The sequence below is a fragment of the Anguilla rostrata genome, chromosome 7, assembly GCF_018555375.3.
Source record: "Anguilla rostrata isolate EN2019 chromosome 7, ASM1855537v3, whole genome shotgun sequence".
Classification (NCBI taxonomy): domain Eukaryota; kingdom Metazoa; phylum Chordata; class Actinopteri; order Anguilliformes; family Anguillidae; genus Anguilla; species Anguilla rostrata.
The window spans coordinates 19,951,358-19,964,503 of NC_057939.1; the positions used below are offsets into that span (position 1 = coordinate 19,951,358).

The window sequence follows — 13,146 nt, forward strand, 5'->3', positions numbered from 1 at the left end:
AGCATCACCACACAATAGCTCCCTCCCCCCAACTGTGTCCTTGTTCTTCCCACATAAAGCAGCTGCAGCGAACATGATGTCGTGATACAGATTTACCACAGAACACTCAGGATAATGGGGATTGAGTCCTAGTGTGCTCCACGCTAGGGCAGACTATTGTCCCAAAAAAAATAAATGAATACTAAACCATGACAGAAGCATTTAGCAGATGCCTGTTTGCTGCTGGCTGTACACGGGCCATATCCATCCCATCGCACAGCTTAGTCAGGGCTGCCTCGACCTGTGCGCACATCCGCTGAGCAGCTCACTTCACTCAGACCCCTGACCTGTGACCAGGCTCTTGCACACACAAATAACCGAATCAAATCATGTAATCATTGGGCGGCAGTGTAGTATAATGGGGTAAGGCGTTGGTCTTGTAACCTGAAGGTCACAGGTTTGATTCCCCGGTACGACACTGCCGTTGTACCCTTGAACAAAGTACTTAACCAGCATTGCTTCAGCTGCATAATTGGATGCAATGTAGAATGTTACATAAATAAATAAATAAATAAATGAATGAAAGTTGCGTAAGTCACTCTGGATGAGAGAGTCTGCTAAATGCTTGTAATGTAATGTCATCAGGAATGTGACTGGGTCGCCAAGATCCATTGGCATCACTGGAATCTCTCTTGTCAGCTACGGCTTCAATCTCTCCTGCCTCTGAAGATTTGCATTTCCCTCTCTGCCAGACTGGACCTCTTTGCCATTACATTCACCAGCCTACCACGGGTCCAGTGCGTAGGTGAGCCACTGCACTCAGCTGTCCAGCAATACAAACCATCCCCACGCACACAACTCTTATGCAAAGGAAACTAACCTATGGAAAAGGGCTTCACAATGGAGCATATGGGGAAATGCTGTAATGCCAGTACTGACATGATGTCTGTGAGTCTACCTACCTCAAGGGGTTCTTCCGCCCACAAAGACTTTTGGGTGTGCCCATTTCATCTCTCCCTGTGCTTGCTTTCTTCTTCAACGGCTCTCACAAGTGAAGCACATTCCCCATTAGCCCACACCACACTGCCATATGACTTTGGGAACCTCTTGCAACCCCAAGATCTGTAATTCTTCACTGCCTTCTGCTTGATTCATGTATGACTTTTAATGAAAATGCACACCGGACCTCCTGGAAAAGATGTGAATTTTGTACCAGTGAGCCCAAGTCTTGATAGGTTACAAATGGTTCCAACCCAGAGCACATTCACATTACCACCCCACCTCCACCACTCTCTTCCCTGGAATCACACTAATATGGCCTGCCTTTATCATACTAATATGGCCACATTTATCATAAATCATGGCATATAATGGAAGTGGTCCACCTAGTGTTGCACCAAAAAAGAATGTCAACCGGTCCTCACCAGCAAAAAATGTTTGGTTTGATCAGTATATTAACAGCTGTTGTTTGAGTGGTGAGAAAAGTAGGGGCTTGTTATGGCTGCTGATGGGAAAGTTGAGCCAGATTTAGTTGACAAGCCCCGTTTCCTCCCCACTGTGGGGTAAAGAGTGAAAGGTCTACCAACTGAACAAACACTATGTTCTACTCTCAGCCCATTTCCTGTCTGTTTACACATAAAACGCTCACCTTTTGAAAATATTGACAGAAGACTGCATGAATAAAATTTCCAAAGTTGTGAAATTTGTGGAAATTTCTTTTTGGGACGTTTTTCGGAATTTTGTTCTCAGACCATCCACGCTCCTGTTTAATTAGGTTGAGTGAAATGTAACCTGGCATGACGCCAGTTTTACTAATCTGTACTGCCGACTAGTATCAGGTAGCACTGCAGAACTGTGCTTTTTTGAATTTGATCACAATTAGGATCAAGAGTCAGGTGTTTAACAAATGGGAAAGTAAGAAATGTAATTTTGATATTGTAGCATTTGCCTAACGTGACAGTTGTCATCATTCATATATTACTGTAGTAACAACAGTAACTGTGACTGAAGTACTTATATTTGTTTCTTCCCTGCATAATAATCTGAAAATGTCTATGAATTTCTGTTCAATTTGTGCACAATTGAATGACAAAAATATTTAGCCTTGCGGCGCCCTGTATCATAAGTAAGACTTTGCTTTCTCCGCTGATTAGAACCCAGATTACTAAAAGAGCTAATCTGATTAAATTTGTGATGTTCACCAAAGTTTGAGGCCCATTTTTTCTGTCTTCATTTTTAAAAAGTTGTCTTGTAAAATAAAGCTGACTTACAAATTATTATTCTTCATTATTGTAACACAATGCAATCCTGTGCCAGTGCTGAATTGGTACCACACCTGATGTTTTTTTAGTTGAATTAATTAAACATTTTCAAACAAGCAATATCAAGTCAAATGCAAATGCATTCTTCTGGGTTGTTAAAACAGTTTTCTCCTGTTTTGTAATTGAAAATATAAATCTTGATAAATTCCCTAATTTCCTTTTAAGAATAAAAAATATGAAAATGCTGGGTTCTAATGATATATTAATTACATTAGATTGAGACAACTGGGCCACCAGCGGAAAGGAATTTGCATAGTCAGTCAATCTGTCAGTTGAATGTCATAGCTTGCCGTGATATAAGTGCTTTTCAGCCATATACTGTCCTGAAGCAGCCATGGGCAACAGTGGATAAGGGCAACTCAACGCTTTGTCTGGGAAGTCTGACACTGTTTCTTCCTCTTTGATGATCATCGTCTATTTATCTTCACTCATTTCTGGATCTCATAGGTCTAGCTAAGAAACCACAGCACAAAACCTTCCCCTATAGCAATTAATGTAAATATTTGCTTTACTGAGAACAAGAAAAAAAAAGTCTGTAAATCATCCACAAAATAGGGCACAAATCCCAGAACATGTTGTGCCTTTCAGTTTTGAACAAGCTGAACAGCTATTTTCACAGGTACAGGGTGGGCAGAAGCCACAATTAATCCTATAAATGCATATCCTGGAACCCTATCTTTTAATAATATGTTTTGTTCATGCAGACAAAGATGGTGATAAAATGTGTTTTTGCACGCCCCCCCCCCCCCCCCCAGTCAGTTTCCATGCTTTTTATCCCCAGTGGACATGGTAATGCTGAACTGAGGGCCCCTTGCAGGGGGGTAGGGGGAGGGGGGTTGTTTTGCTCAACTTATACCTACAAAAAAAAAAAGTTCTGCCCAGAGACATGTTTTAGACTCATATTTTATGCAATAACCATATTTTTCTGATACTTAAGCAGTCTATTTTCTCCCAAAACACAAAATAAGCTTGTTTAATTTGTTCTAACACCAACATACCATAGATTACCATTATTTGATTGGTTAAATCGTTTTTATCCTTTTACATTTTTTTAGACTGGACACAGTGAAAATTACAATTTGTGAATTGTACGTAAATTATATTTTTAGTGCAACCAGCACATTCTCTTTTTTAACTGAAGAGGCTTCTGTAAAGTGTTCAGTGCTTTTGCTTAAACAATTTGACAAAATGTGTCATTCCAGCGAGCACATGATAGTGTGCAAAGGAGAAAAGTGGAAGTGGTCCTGGGGGAGTTGTATATGTAATGTTGGTGACAGTTACAGGAAACAGATTGTAGAACTTTCAGAAGATGATGCATGTATCATCTCCTAAAGTACTTTTATTGGATTTAAAAAATAACAAACACATTGCCACTCTCCATGCCTTAACTGGAGATTAATTTTTATTCTTATGGCGAGGATATAGGACACAACCCAGAATTACAAAATTCCCCAATAACTGCAGTTCTGCTTTCAATATTACACCATTTTACAGGCATCCGATTTCAGTAAGATCGTTGACCGCGGTCACATGGATGGTTCTTCTATAACACGTGGGGGGCGCGGGGGGAAGGAGGTCACTCGGCTTCAATAAGATGGAGGCTCTGCCTTGATCTGGATGCAGCAGACACCAAGTGTTAGTTTTGTTGAGGGTGGACGTTGTGTATGTGTTGTGTGGATTTTGGTGAGGCACTGTTTGAGGTCCTGAGGGGGCATTCATCATTTTTCATTGCTGTTTTTTGTGTGCACACAAGGGTACTTTTGGCATTTGTTACTGGGTTGAAGGTGTGGGGGAGTACAGTAACATAGACTTCCCTTCAGTCCTGCCCTGCAGCTCATTGTCTTTTCCAGTGATGTGTCTGCTTCTCACTGTTTCTCAGCTTTATCTAATGTTGTGAATCTGTGACAGTTTGGTGTAATGTTCAGGGACTGGGCTTGTAAGCAGAACATTGCAGGTTTGATTTCCAAGCAGGGAACTGCTTTTGCACCCCTGAGCACCCTGAGCACACTTAACACAGATGTCCACAATACATGCTCTGTGTAAGTCGTGTAAATAAACCTTAATAAGGGCAAATAAAACAGGTAAAATATATTATATTTAAATTAATATATATTTATTTAATAAGAGTTTATTATGTAGTATTAATTCTCCCTATATGGATGACACAAAACAAACTTGAAACATAACTTACTTGCTTTTACAAGGGGTAAACCATAACACTGCACACTGTACACAACTGGCAAATACTGTGATTTACAGACATTTCAAATACTGTATATTATTGTCAATTCAAATTCCAAAGCAAAAACCTTGGAGTGTCAATAAAATGTTTGCCCAGGAGAACAATTCTCCAGTTGCACAGCATTTGTGAGTGTAATTTGAACACACAATGTTCTCAGTGCCATACAAATCGCTGCATAGAGACTTACAGCTGGTGCCCACAGTTAAAAGAGAACAATAGATGCTGAAGCATGTCTTAAATGAAAAAGAGCTATACCGATGAACCGCTTATGCAGTTTCCCCGTCCACTGTTGCGTTAGCGAAAACTAGCTAAAACCAGGACTCCCATAATTCTTGGCTGTAACCAATCTCCTCGCACCAAGTAGGTTTATAAATCTCCTTGCTCCTTGACCGCTTTAAAAAGATGAGTGTTTCCATATGGAGCTATAGCAGGAAAATACTCCACTGAGTGGATCATGACTCATCATTTTTTAAAATTTATTTCATTGTTCTTATTCCTGCGACAATCTGTGAGTTTTTCATGCAGCATGCGATTTGAAATGTAGTATGAGTACCAGTGTTTCTACCAGGTCTGCATACTTGCCAGAGGCCCCAGCTGGGGAGCTCGATGTAAAAACCATATGTTGAAAAAAAGAAAAAAAGATGAACATGATGTTCAGGGCCGAACGGAAAATACGCACGTGCAAACTGGTAGCTGTTATTGTCTGAGTAATGCAGCTTGTATGTGTGGTGCTAATTCAGCAAAAAGTTTAAAGTGTCTAGTTTTTAAGTATTCTTTTAAGTCGCATTAGCTTGGAACCTTCGGCAGAATACAGTGTTGAATCTATCTTTGTATCTGAAGAAATATAGCTGAAACTTAAGGAATTCTGACTTTTACAAGTTGTTGAAGAATCTTTTTTTTTTCTTTCTTTCTGGTATTTGGAATACCCAATAGCGATGATGAACTCAAATCAGTGCTTCATAAATTGCTGTCAGTGAAGGAGTGTGCAAACTAATGCCCGCCATGAGCTGTGGTGGTTCTGACAGAAGCTCAAGGTGAAATTCATCCAGGAGGCATATTTCAGTCAAATTTCCCTATGTGGGAAGAGCGTTATGTTACAATGGAGATGAAAGTGTATTACACCAGAGTAATTTCATATACAGTATAAGCTGATTGATACATATGCTATGTAAAAAGTTGTGTAAGTCGCTCTGGATAAGAGCGTCTGCTAAATGCCTGTAATGTAATGTAATATCAGATGCAACTAAATTAAGTGCTAGATGGCACAGCCTTTCGTACAAAACTGATTATTAGATTATTGATCATTAGTGAAGTAGCAGTGCATATGCCTGCAAAATCAAAATCATACAAATGAGTACAAAAAACTAGTAGGAACATAATGGCAGTGGTGTCAGCATGTTAGTTTCTGCTGCTTAGCCAGCGTCACTTTAACTACCTGGTTTAAGTGTTTTAAATCAACAAATGAATATTGATTCTGCAATCCAGCCAGGATTGTCTAATTGGACATGTACACCTGATCCCATCACAACATCATACTCCGAACTAGGCCTCCAAAATGAGCGCAACCAGCTTCTACATGAATAGGACTAAGCAGTGGATGCAGATTGATTGTAGATTTCCGATCAAGTAGATGAAGTCGCTATTGCACAATGACGGAAAAAATGCCCTACCGACTGAAAACATGCTTCCTTGGGCTATTTATATATCATCTCATGGGACCCTTGCCCCGGTCAGCAACAACCCTGATCCAATCCAGGCCACATGTGTGCCTCAGTTAGGTTCAGTGCTGTAGATCCTGATGAAATGAATCTGATCCCAGGGCTGATCCGATGCACAATTTCGTGCTGACCTCTGCTTGCTATGGTTTAATTAGCTCAATCATATCTTGATCCCACTTTTGTGTAAGCACCAGATCCTGCCGCAGACTGCAAGTGTATCCTAAACATTTTTCTGGGCTCAAAGTACAGGAGCGAACCGATGTAGTGTGTAGCGCGGTCAGAAAACTAAAACTAAGGAAACTGTTTGGAACAAAAACTAGCGAGCAGAACATATTTCCAGGACCAGAGTTGTGTACCCCTGTCCAAAATAATTACGCTACCTAGTAAGTGAACAAAGACCATATTACCTTGTTGTGCGGTTTTTTTGTTTTTTTTTGTTTTTTTTGTCAGCCACAGAACCCATTTATAGAAGATTGCTGCACTGGCAGCACAGAATGTTTTCTCTGTATTTCCTACCATGATATTTACAGCAATCAGCCTGGCTGTGCCCCATCAGCTGTCATGACTGTTTATGTAGCCGTGGCAGTGACCTTTAGTTAGGGGTTATTTCGCACAAATGTACAAGTCTCTCCAATTATGACACCCAATAAGCCTGAATGCTTGGGAAATGGAAAGCAGCGTACGCACACTCATCAGATATCATTCAGAACGTATATCAGTTACAGAAGCAAAAGTTCAGGAAAACAGAATTTTAATAGCTATGAGAGTGGGTACAAACTGGATAAATTAATCAAGGTATCACTCCCAGGGAACCCCTATTGAATTAAATAATGAATTAATCGTCGTCTTTTAGCCTAGCCTACTGATGCAAAATTTGCTTGATAGCGCAACATTAACATCCCATTGCTCAATATTTAATCGACGTCACAAACCATTGGCTGGAATTTGCAGCTTCCTTACAAGAAAATGATCTGGCTGTGCCTTTATACGGTCTATGGGCTGTACTGACTCTTATACCGTCAACCAGAGAAAACCGATAGTCCACAGATAAATGACATCACCTCGCCTTTCACCCAGTTCCTGAGCAATAAAAACTATCCACAAGGGGCGGAAGGACGGCAGGCCTATTAATTATCGTGCAAATAAAAATAAAATAAATAGTGAACTCTGAATTTTTTTCAACAAACAAATATCAGAAATGGTCATTTTATCCATTTAAAGGGACCACCTCGTGGGAGGCAATCATGACCTGAAATAGGCTAGTTAGACTGTTCTGCTTCTACCATGTCTCAAAGGCTGACTTAATTTTTTAGACATGCATTATGATATAAGCATTATTTAATAAACTTGTATGTTATTTTATATGCTAATATTGCGATTGCTTACTTTTCATGGCCCTAAATTAAAAAATGGCTCAATCTAACCTACATAATACTATAGCACCAAATGTAATTCATATGCCTGCATTTCTTGATAAATGAAATGTTAGTCGTCATATTGATTTGAACTCCTTTTTCAAAAGAGTAGCGTAAAATCCCGAGAGTATGAAAAAACATTGCTCCCAAAACTGAGTCGAGCACTGAGACGAATTTTCAGTTTTTCTGTAACATATCAGGGAAAAGAAAATTCCTAAAAGTTATGTTGCAGCAAAGCCCGAAGTAATTGTAGTTTCTTTTTCCGGCGGGCTGAATTTACAGCTTGTCGACTAAAACACCATCCCCCACAAATCACTTCTTCGCACCAGAAAAAAACGGTAGCTTGAATTTAAAAGGGCAACCACACGGAGAACACAGACAGTTTAGTTCCTCTGTGGTACAAATAACTTTCTAAATAAAAAATAAAAACCTATTTCAAGAATTCCATTCATACAGACTTAGAATCTGTTGAAAAAAGTATGACAGGTTTAAAAAGCATTCAAATGCACATTTATATATTTATGGATTTAAATATCCAGGAATATTGTATTCCTTAGTGTCATGTCAGGCAGGACTTGTGCAAGGGGTCAATGGTGTTAATTTGGATAATGAGGAAAACACCTGCCAACATATGCCGCATGGTGGTTAATACTGAATTATTTTTCTTTTTCATTGACACATTTTCTTCCTCATGTCCACCCATTTGTTTTCTATACTGTGGCTTGTGGCTATACACACTGCCCTTCTCAAGTTTGTGTGGATGGGAAGTGCACATCTCATAGGGTTCTTGGGGTGCAGTAGGCTATTTGAACAGACCTGTGCAAACAGTATAACTTGTTCCAATGAAGATCTGTAGGTCAAAATATTAAACATCACACGGTTACATGAAATTACCTGTGTTTTTGAAGTGTAAGCAAATCTGCACGTTTTCATAATGCATTCTTAATATCACAAGACTGAAATACTATCTGAAGCATGGGAAAGTATTCTCTCCCTAAAATTGTAGAATGATAGAACATTCATCTATTTTTTTCACCATCTGAAAACCTGGGTTTCCATCAGTGACCTTGCTATCTCCAGTATATCTCTGGCTTTATTTTACAACCCCCTTTCTCACACATGGTGCATAGTAGGCGATTATGCTCATTGTCTGCCTCACTTCTCTACAAACTCTGTGATTTTGTTTTATTAATATGCTATGTATTGTATGTACTGAAAAAAATCATCTGTCAAATGCAGCAATGTAAATTGTATGTGATTTTTTTATTTACAGTGTTTTAGCAGTGGGCTCCAGGTTCCCATCCCTAGCGGTAAAGTGATGTTTCAAGCTAGGACAAGGATTGTATTACCTGAATTCAACCTACCTTGACACCGGTATCAACCAGGCAGTGATGAGTCAGAAGGTCTGGAATTGACCTCTGAACCCCTTTGCGCCATACCCACCACCTTTACAAGCGGAAGAGGTATGGCGAAAGTCACCTGTGAATTCACCTGATGCATATCCACACTGGTGGTGTTGTTTTAGATTACATGGTACTTGGGCAAAATTGTAAAAATACTGTCAGTTTTCATTTATTCCAACCTGTTGGGCTGCCCCCCCCCCCCCCCCCGTATCAGTTCTAGGCAATTCCATTGAAAAATTATTGAAGGAAACCAAATGGTCTGCAATCTTTAGATGATTTATGTTAAAGTCCTGATTTTAACCACCTGATTCCAAGAGCGAATTCTCTTAATGGCAAAATCCGGCAACCCTTTTCAAATAGCCCTTTTAAGACCTACGCGCTACACGTGCTTCCTTGGCTATACACAAACAGAGTCTGTTTGACCGAGAGTAACCCTAGATCTCGTCCAGCGGCAGCACTATAAAAGCTTCTTGAGGTTAAAAACGCCGCTGTTACTGCGCGAGCGTCATCGTACGGTGGAGACAGTAAGCCAGAGAGAAAGTGGCCAAAGGGGTTTATATTGATTTTCCTCTTGAAAGGAATTACAATTTATGCACAAGAAGAAGTCGTTTCGAATTTTCGGAGGAAAGGTAGGTTTTTCGCCTCACTCACATGATTTGGGTAATTAATTTACGCGACAGTGGTTTCTCAATGTTGGCAAGATAAATTGAGATAAGGCCAACTATTGCACATCGATTATGATTTGTTGTAACTTTATTTGTTTTATGGCATGATTGAAAACGAACCAAATCTGACCAGTAAATGGCACACTTTCTTTGTTCATGCGTTTATCTTATTGCTTGCTGTTATCATTTGAAATATTGTGGTAATGATTTTACATTCGCCTCGAATTGACTTATGTTGAATACCTCTTCGATAAAAGCCAATAAAAATATATATATGCTGCTCATGTAAGTTTTTTATGTGAGTGAAAAGTGGCAACGTGTTTGTATAGGAAGTGCCTATATATGACCGAACACTGTATCGAAATTGTTTGCCAAGCATCTGGTTGTAATGAGGTTCCTCGGAATGACCTGGGGTCCAGTTTTCACCAAACATTAAGACACTTAAGTGTTTCAAACCTTACAGGTTAAAATGATTCCACATTTTTATTTTTCATTTAATCGTGTGCATACAAGTATTATGAACGGCATATTTTCATGGAGTTCATATTTCTTTTTACTGAAGGCACATTTATCACCCAATAGGTTCAACCCGAGGTAAATTTGGCGTAGCATCTATATGTTGATGGTAAACCCACAAAATAGCCTACGCAATTTAAAAGAAAGAAGACAGGTATGATTAGAATGAATGGGTCCCAAAATCAGTAAATTATGAAACCTGAATGAATAAAATGAAATTTCATTGTTGCTGTATTGTTTGATTGATCAGTCAAACAATAACCTAGTTTAAGAATCGAATTAATTATTTGATTTGTTATCCGGTTTGGTGTGCTGTTTTTTGTAATGTAATGTGTCATATTATTAGAACAACAGTTGCGTTTCATAAGATTAAAAAAGGTGGATGAGGTTAAAAAAAACTTGTTTGGCGTGCGAGGAAGAGCAGACCATCATTGAGCGGACGAAACGCTAGCTAGTTAACAGGCTGTTTGTACCAAAAGTGGCGCTGTGGAGCGTATGTATTTTGTATTGTAAACTCGCAGTGCTTTTCATCATGTAGTTCATTTTTAATTGCTCGAATGTAACTTGGTTCGGATATTTAGATAATGGTTGATCATTTCCAGCACTTTTCTCTATTTAAGGAACCGATAAATATGAGCAATAGCCTTCGCTAGCTTATTTTGCTTATCTCATGGCCTACAGCAGACAATCAGACTCCAGGAATTTTGAGTGAAATTAATCGCTGTAAAGTGTATGTAGTGTGAAGCGTAAATGTAATTTTGTCATTTTACACCAGGCTTATGTGTCCTGTTGCCCTTCATAAATACTAAAGAGCGCATTGTAAATAAAACATAATTTAAAACATAAATTAAACATAATTTAATTTAATAACTTTATCGGGTTGAATTTAATCGATCAGAAATCGAAAAAATAGGCCTCAAATGTATGTTGATGTAATCATTGACATTTATATTAGACTTAGTAGTTTAAGCAGGTTGTCCTTCAAATGAACAGTCTAGAGCACATATACACAAACTGATACATCACATTTCATTGAATTAGTGGTAAAAAAAGAAGTAACGGTGTGGAAGAAAGAACAATGCTATTTTTCCAATAAAATATAGACTTCACTGTGTAAAGATGATTGAGTGTTCCATCAGCATGTGAATTCAGTTTTTTTTCTGAATCATATCCTTCTTATCATTTTAGAATATTAATAGTTTAAGAAAACATCTTTGAAACATGATAAAGACGTCTTTGAATTTTGATAAAGAACAGCAATTAGAGCTACCTATGGTGGTGAGACATTAGCAGTCTTTAACTTGTTTTTAGTAAGCCATTGGATTGACTTTATCACCTAAAAAAACAAAACAATGAAGGCCATTTTTCATTTATTTGACAACAGTAGGTTTGATTCTTGAGTTTAAATAGCACCATTACTATGCCAAACTGACAAAGGAAAAAAAAACTTGAGCTGCTTTTAAAAAAACTGTGATCAAAGAAGGAAGATTAAAATTGTATAGGTGGTAGATCTGTATGTGGCAACGATCTGCGAGAACCTTAAATGCCCGCGTTTGCACTATTGTGCCCCCGGAAGTGACATGCAGCGGTCTGACAAAATGGCAAGCTTGCTTAAAGAGTAAAGAAAAAAAAATGAAGTGTATTGCCACTTTGTGCTAGACTACGCACTTTGGCCAGGACCTTTGAGCGGTGTGTTGGTTGGACTTGAGCGCATTTTCCTGGACCCACAGAGCTGTGTCTTTGCAGTTGAGAGCAGGACTGCAGTGGGGTAGGAGTCCAGAGGCGAGATGTCCGTCTCAACTCAGTTGGGCTTGCTGCTGTGGAAGAACTTCACCTACAGACGACGACAAACGGTAAGAACCTCTCCATCTCATTCTCTCGCCACTGAGGAACAGCAAGAACCTCTCCATCTCTCCAGCTGATGCCACACGGCTTAGGCTTGGAAGGTGTTAATCTGTCTCAATTCTCTCTTACATCTGCGATGGAGAGGTATTTGGAGAAGTCTTGGTAATTGGGCTAAAACATTTAGCCCAGTTTAGCCAATGTTATTACTCTGGCTTCTGTACACAAATGCAGGTCATGATACATCTGTTAGTGCTTTTGAATTCCAGTGTGTTCTGATAAGGGTCCATTTTTACCCTATAGTAAATGGGAGTTGTTTTTTTTTCTATTTCAAGCTAAACTATTTGTTCTGTATTTCATCAAAGTTGTCCATATTAAATGTACAGAATCAGAAATGATAGAAAAAAGGAAACCGTGAAACAAATGGAATTGTTTTGAGATAAATAAAAAAACGTTGATAGGTAAGAATACTGTTATGAACATTTTGCTCCCATCCTTGTACATATACATGATTCATAGACTCTTCAATAAGGGAATCTGACATAGAAAAAGTGGTAACTGCTGTTTGATCAGGGAACTAGATGTCAACCATGTGCTATATTTTGATTGGCATAGTGTGAAGTAAAGTGTATGAAAGACACCTGTGAAGAAGTTAAACAGTATGAAAATTTGCCACACAGTCCCTTTCCTTTTTATTCCACCACTTGATCTCAGAAGCTAACGTTCAGCTTTGCATTCTGACCGTGATCTGCTTTGAAGCTTCAGTGGCAGTGACACCATTGGCAGTGACACCACCTTTTCAAACCTTGAAGTGTTCATATGTTTGGTCTACCCTGAGTGGCACAAAGGACATAATAATAATTACTGAACACCATGCACAAACTGAAATAAACCTCTTGGCTGTGGTTAGTGGAAAAGCCCTTGGCTGCGATTAGTGGACAATGTTATTTTAGCATTTGAATGCTCTGATTATGGTCAACTTGTAATTTGTTTTCCTGTGGTAAATTATTATAAAATAATAGCATGAAACATTATTCAAATAATT

General features: G+C 38.9%; 1 protein-coding gene across 3 annotated transcripts in view; it reads left to right on the top strand.

Annotated features, from left to right (window-relative positions):
• Nucleotides 1-9,548: 9,548 nt before the first annotated feature.
• The window catches only part of LOC135259317 (phospholipid-transporting ATPase ABCA1-like), a 38,230-nt gene continuing 34,632 nt past the window's right edge, over nucleotides 9,549-13,146 (top strand). For all 3 annotated transcript variants that reach the window (XM_064343547.1, XM_064343548.1, XM_064343549.1), the window contains exons 1-2: nucleotides 9,549-9,707; nucleotides 12,006-12,112. In XM_064343547.1, coding sequence (XP_064199617.1) covers nucleotides 12,047-12,112 — 66 coding nt within the window. In that variant the 5' untranslated portion in view covers nucleotides 9,549-9,707; nucleotides 12,006-12,046. The remainder of the gene's footprint in view (nucleotides 9,708-12,005; nucleotides 12,113-13,146) is intronic.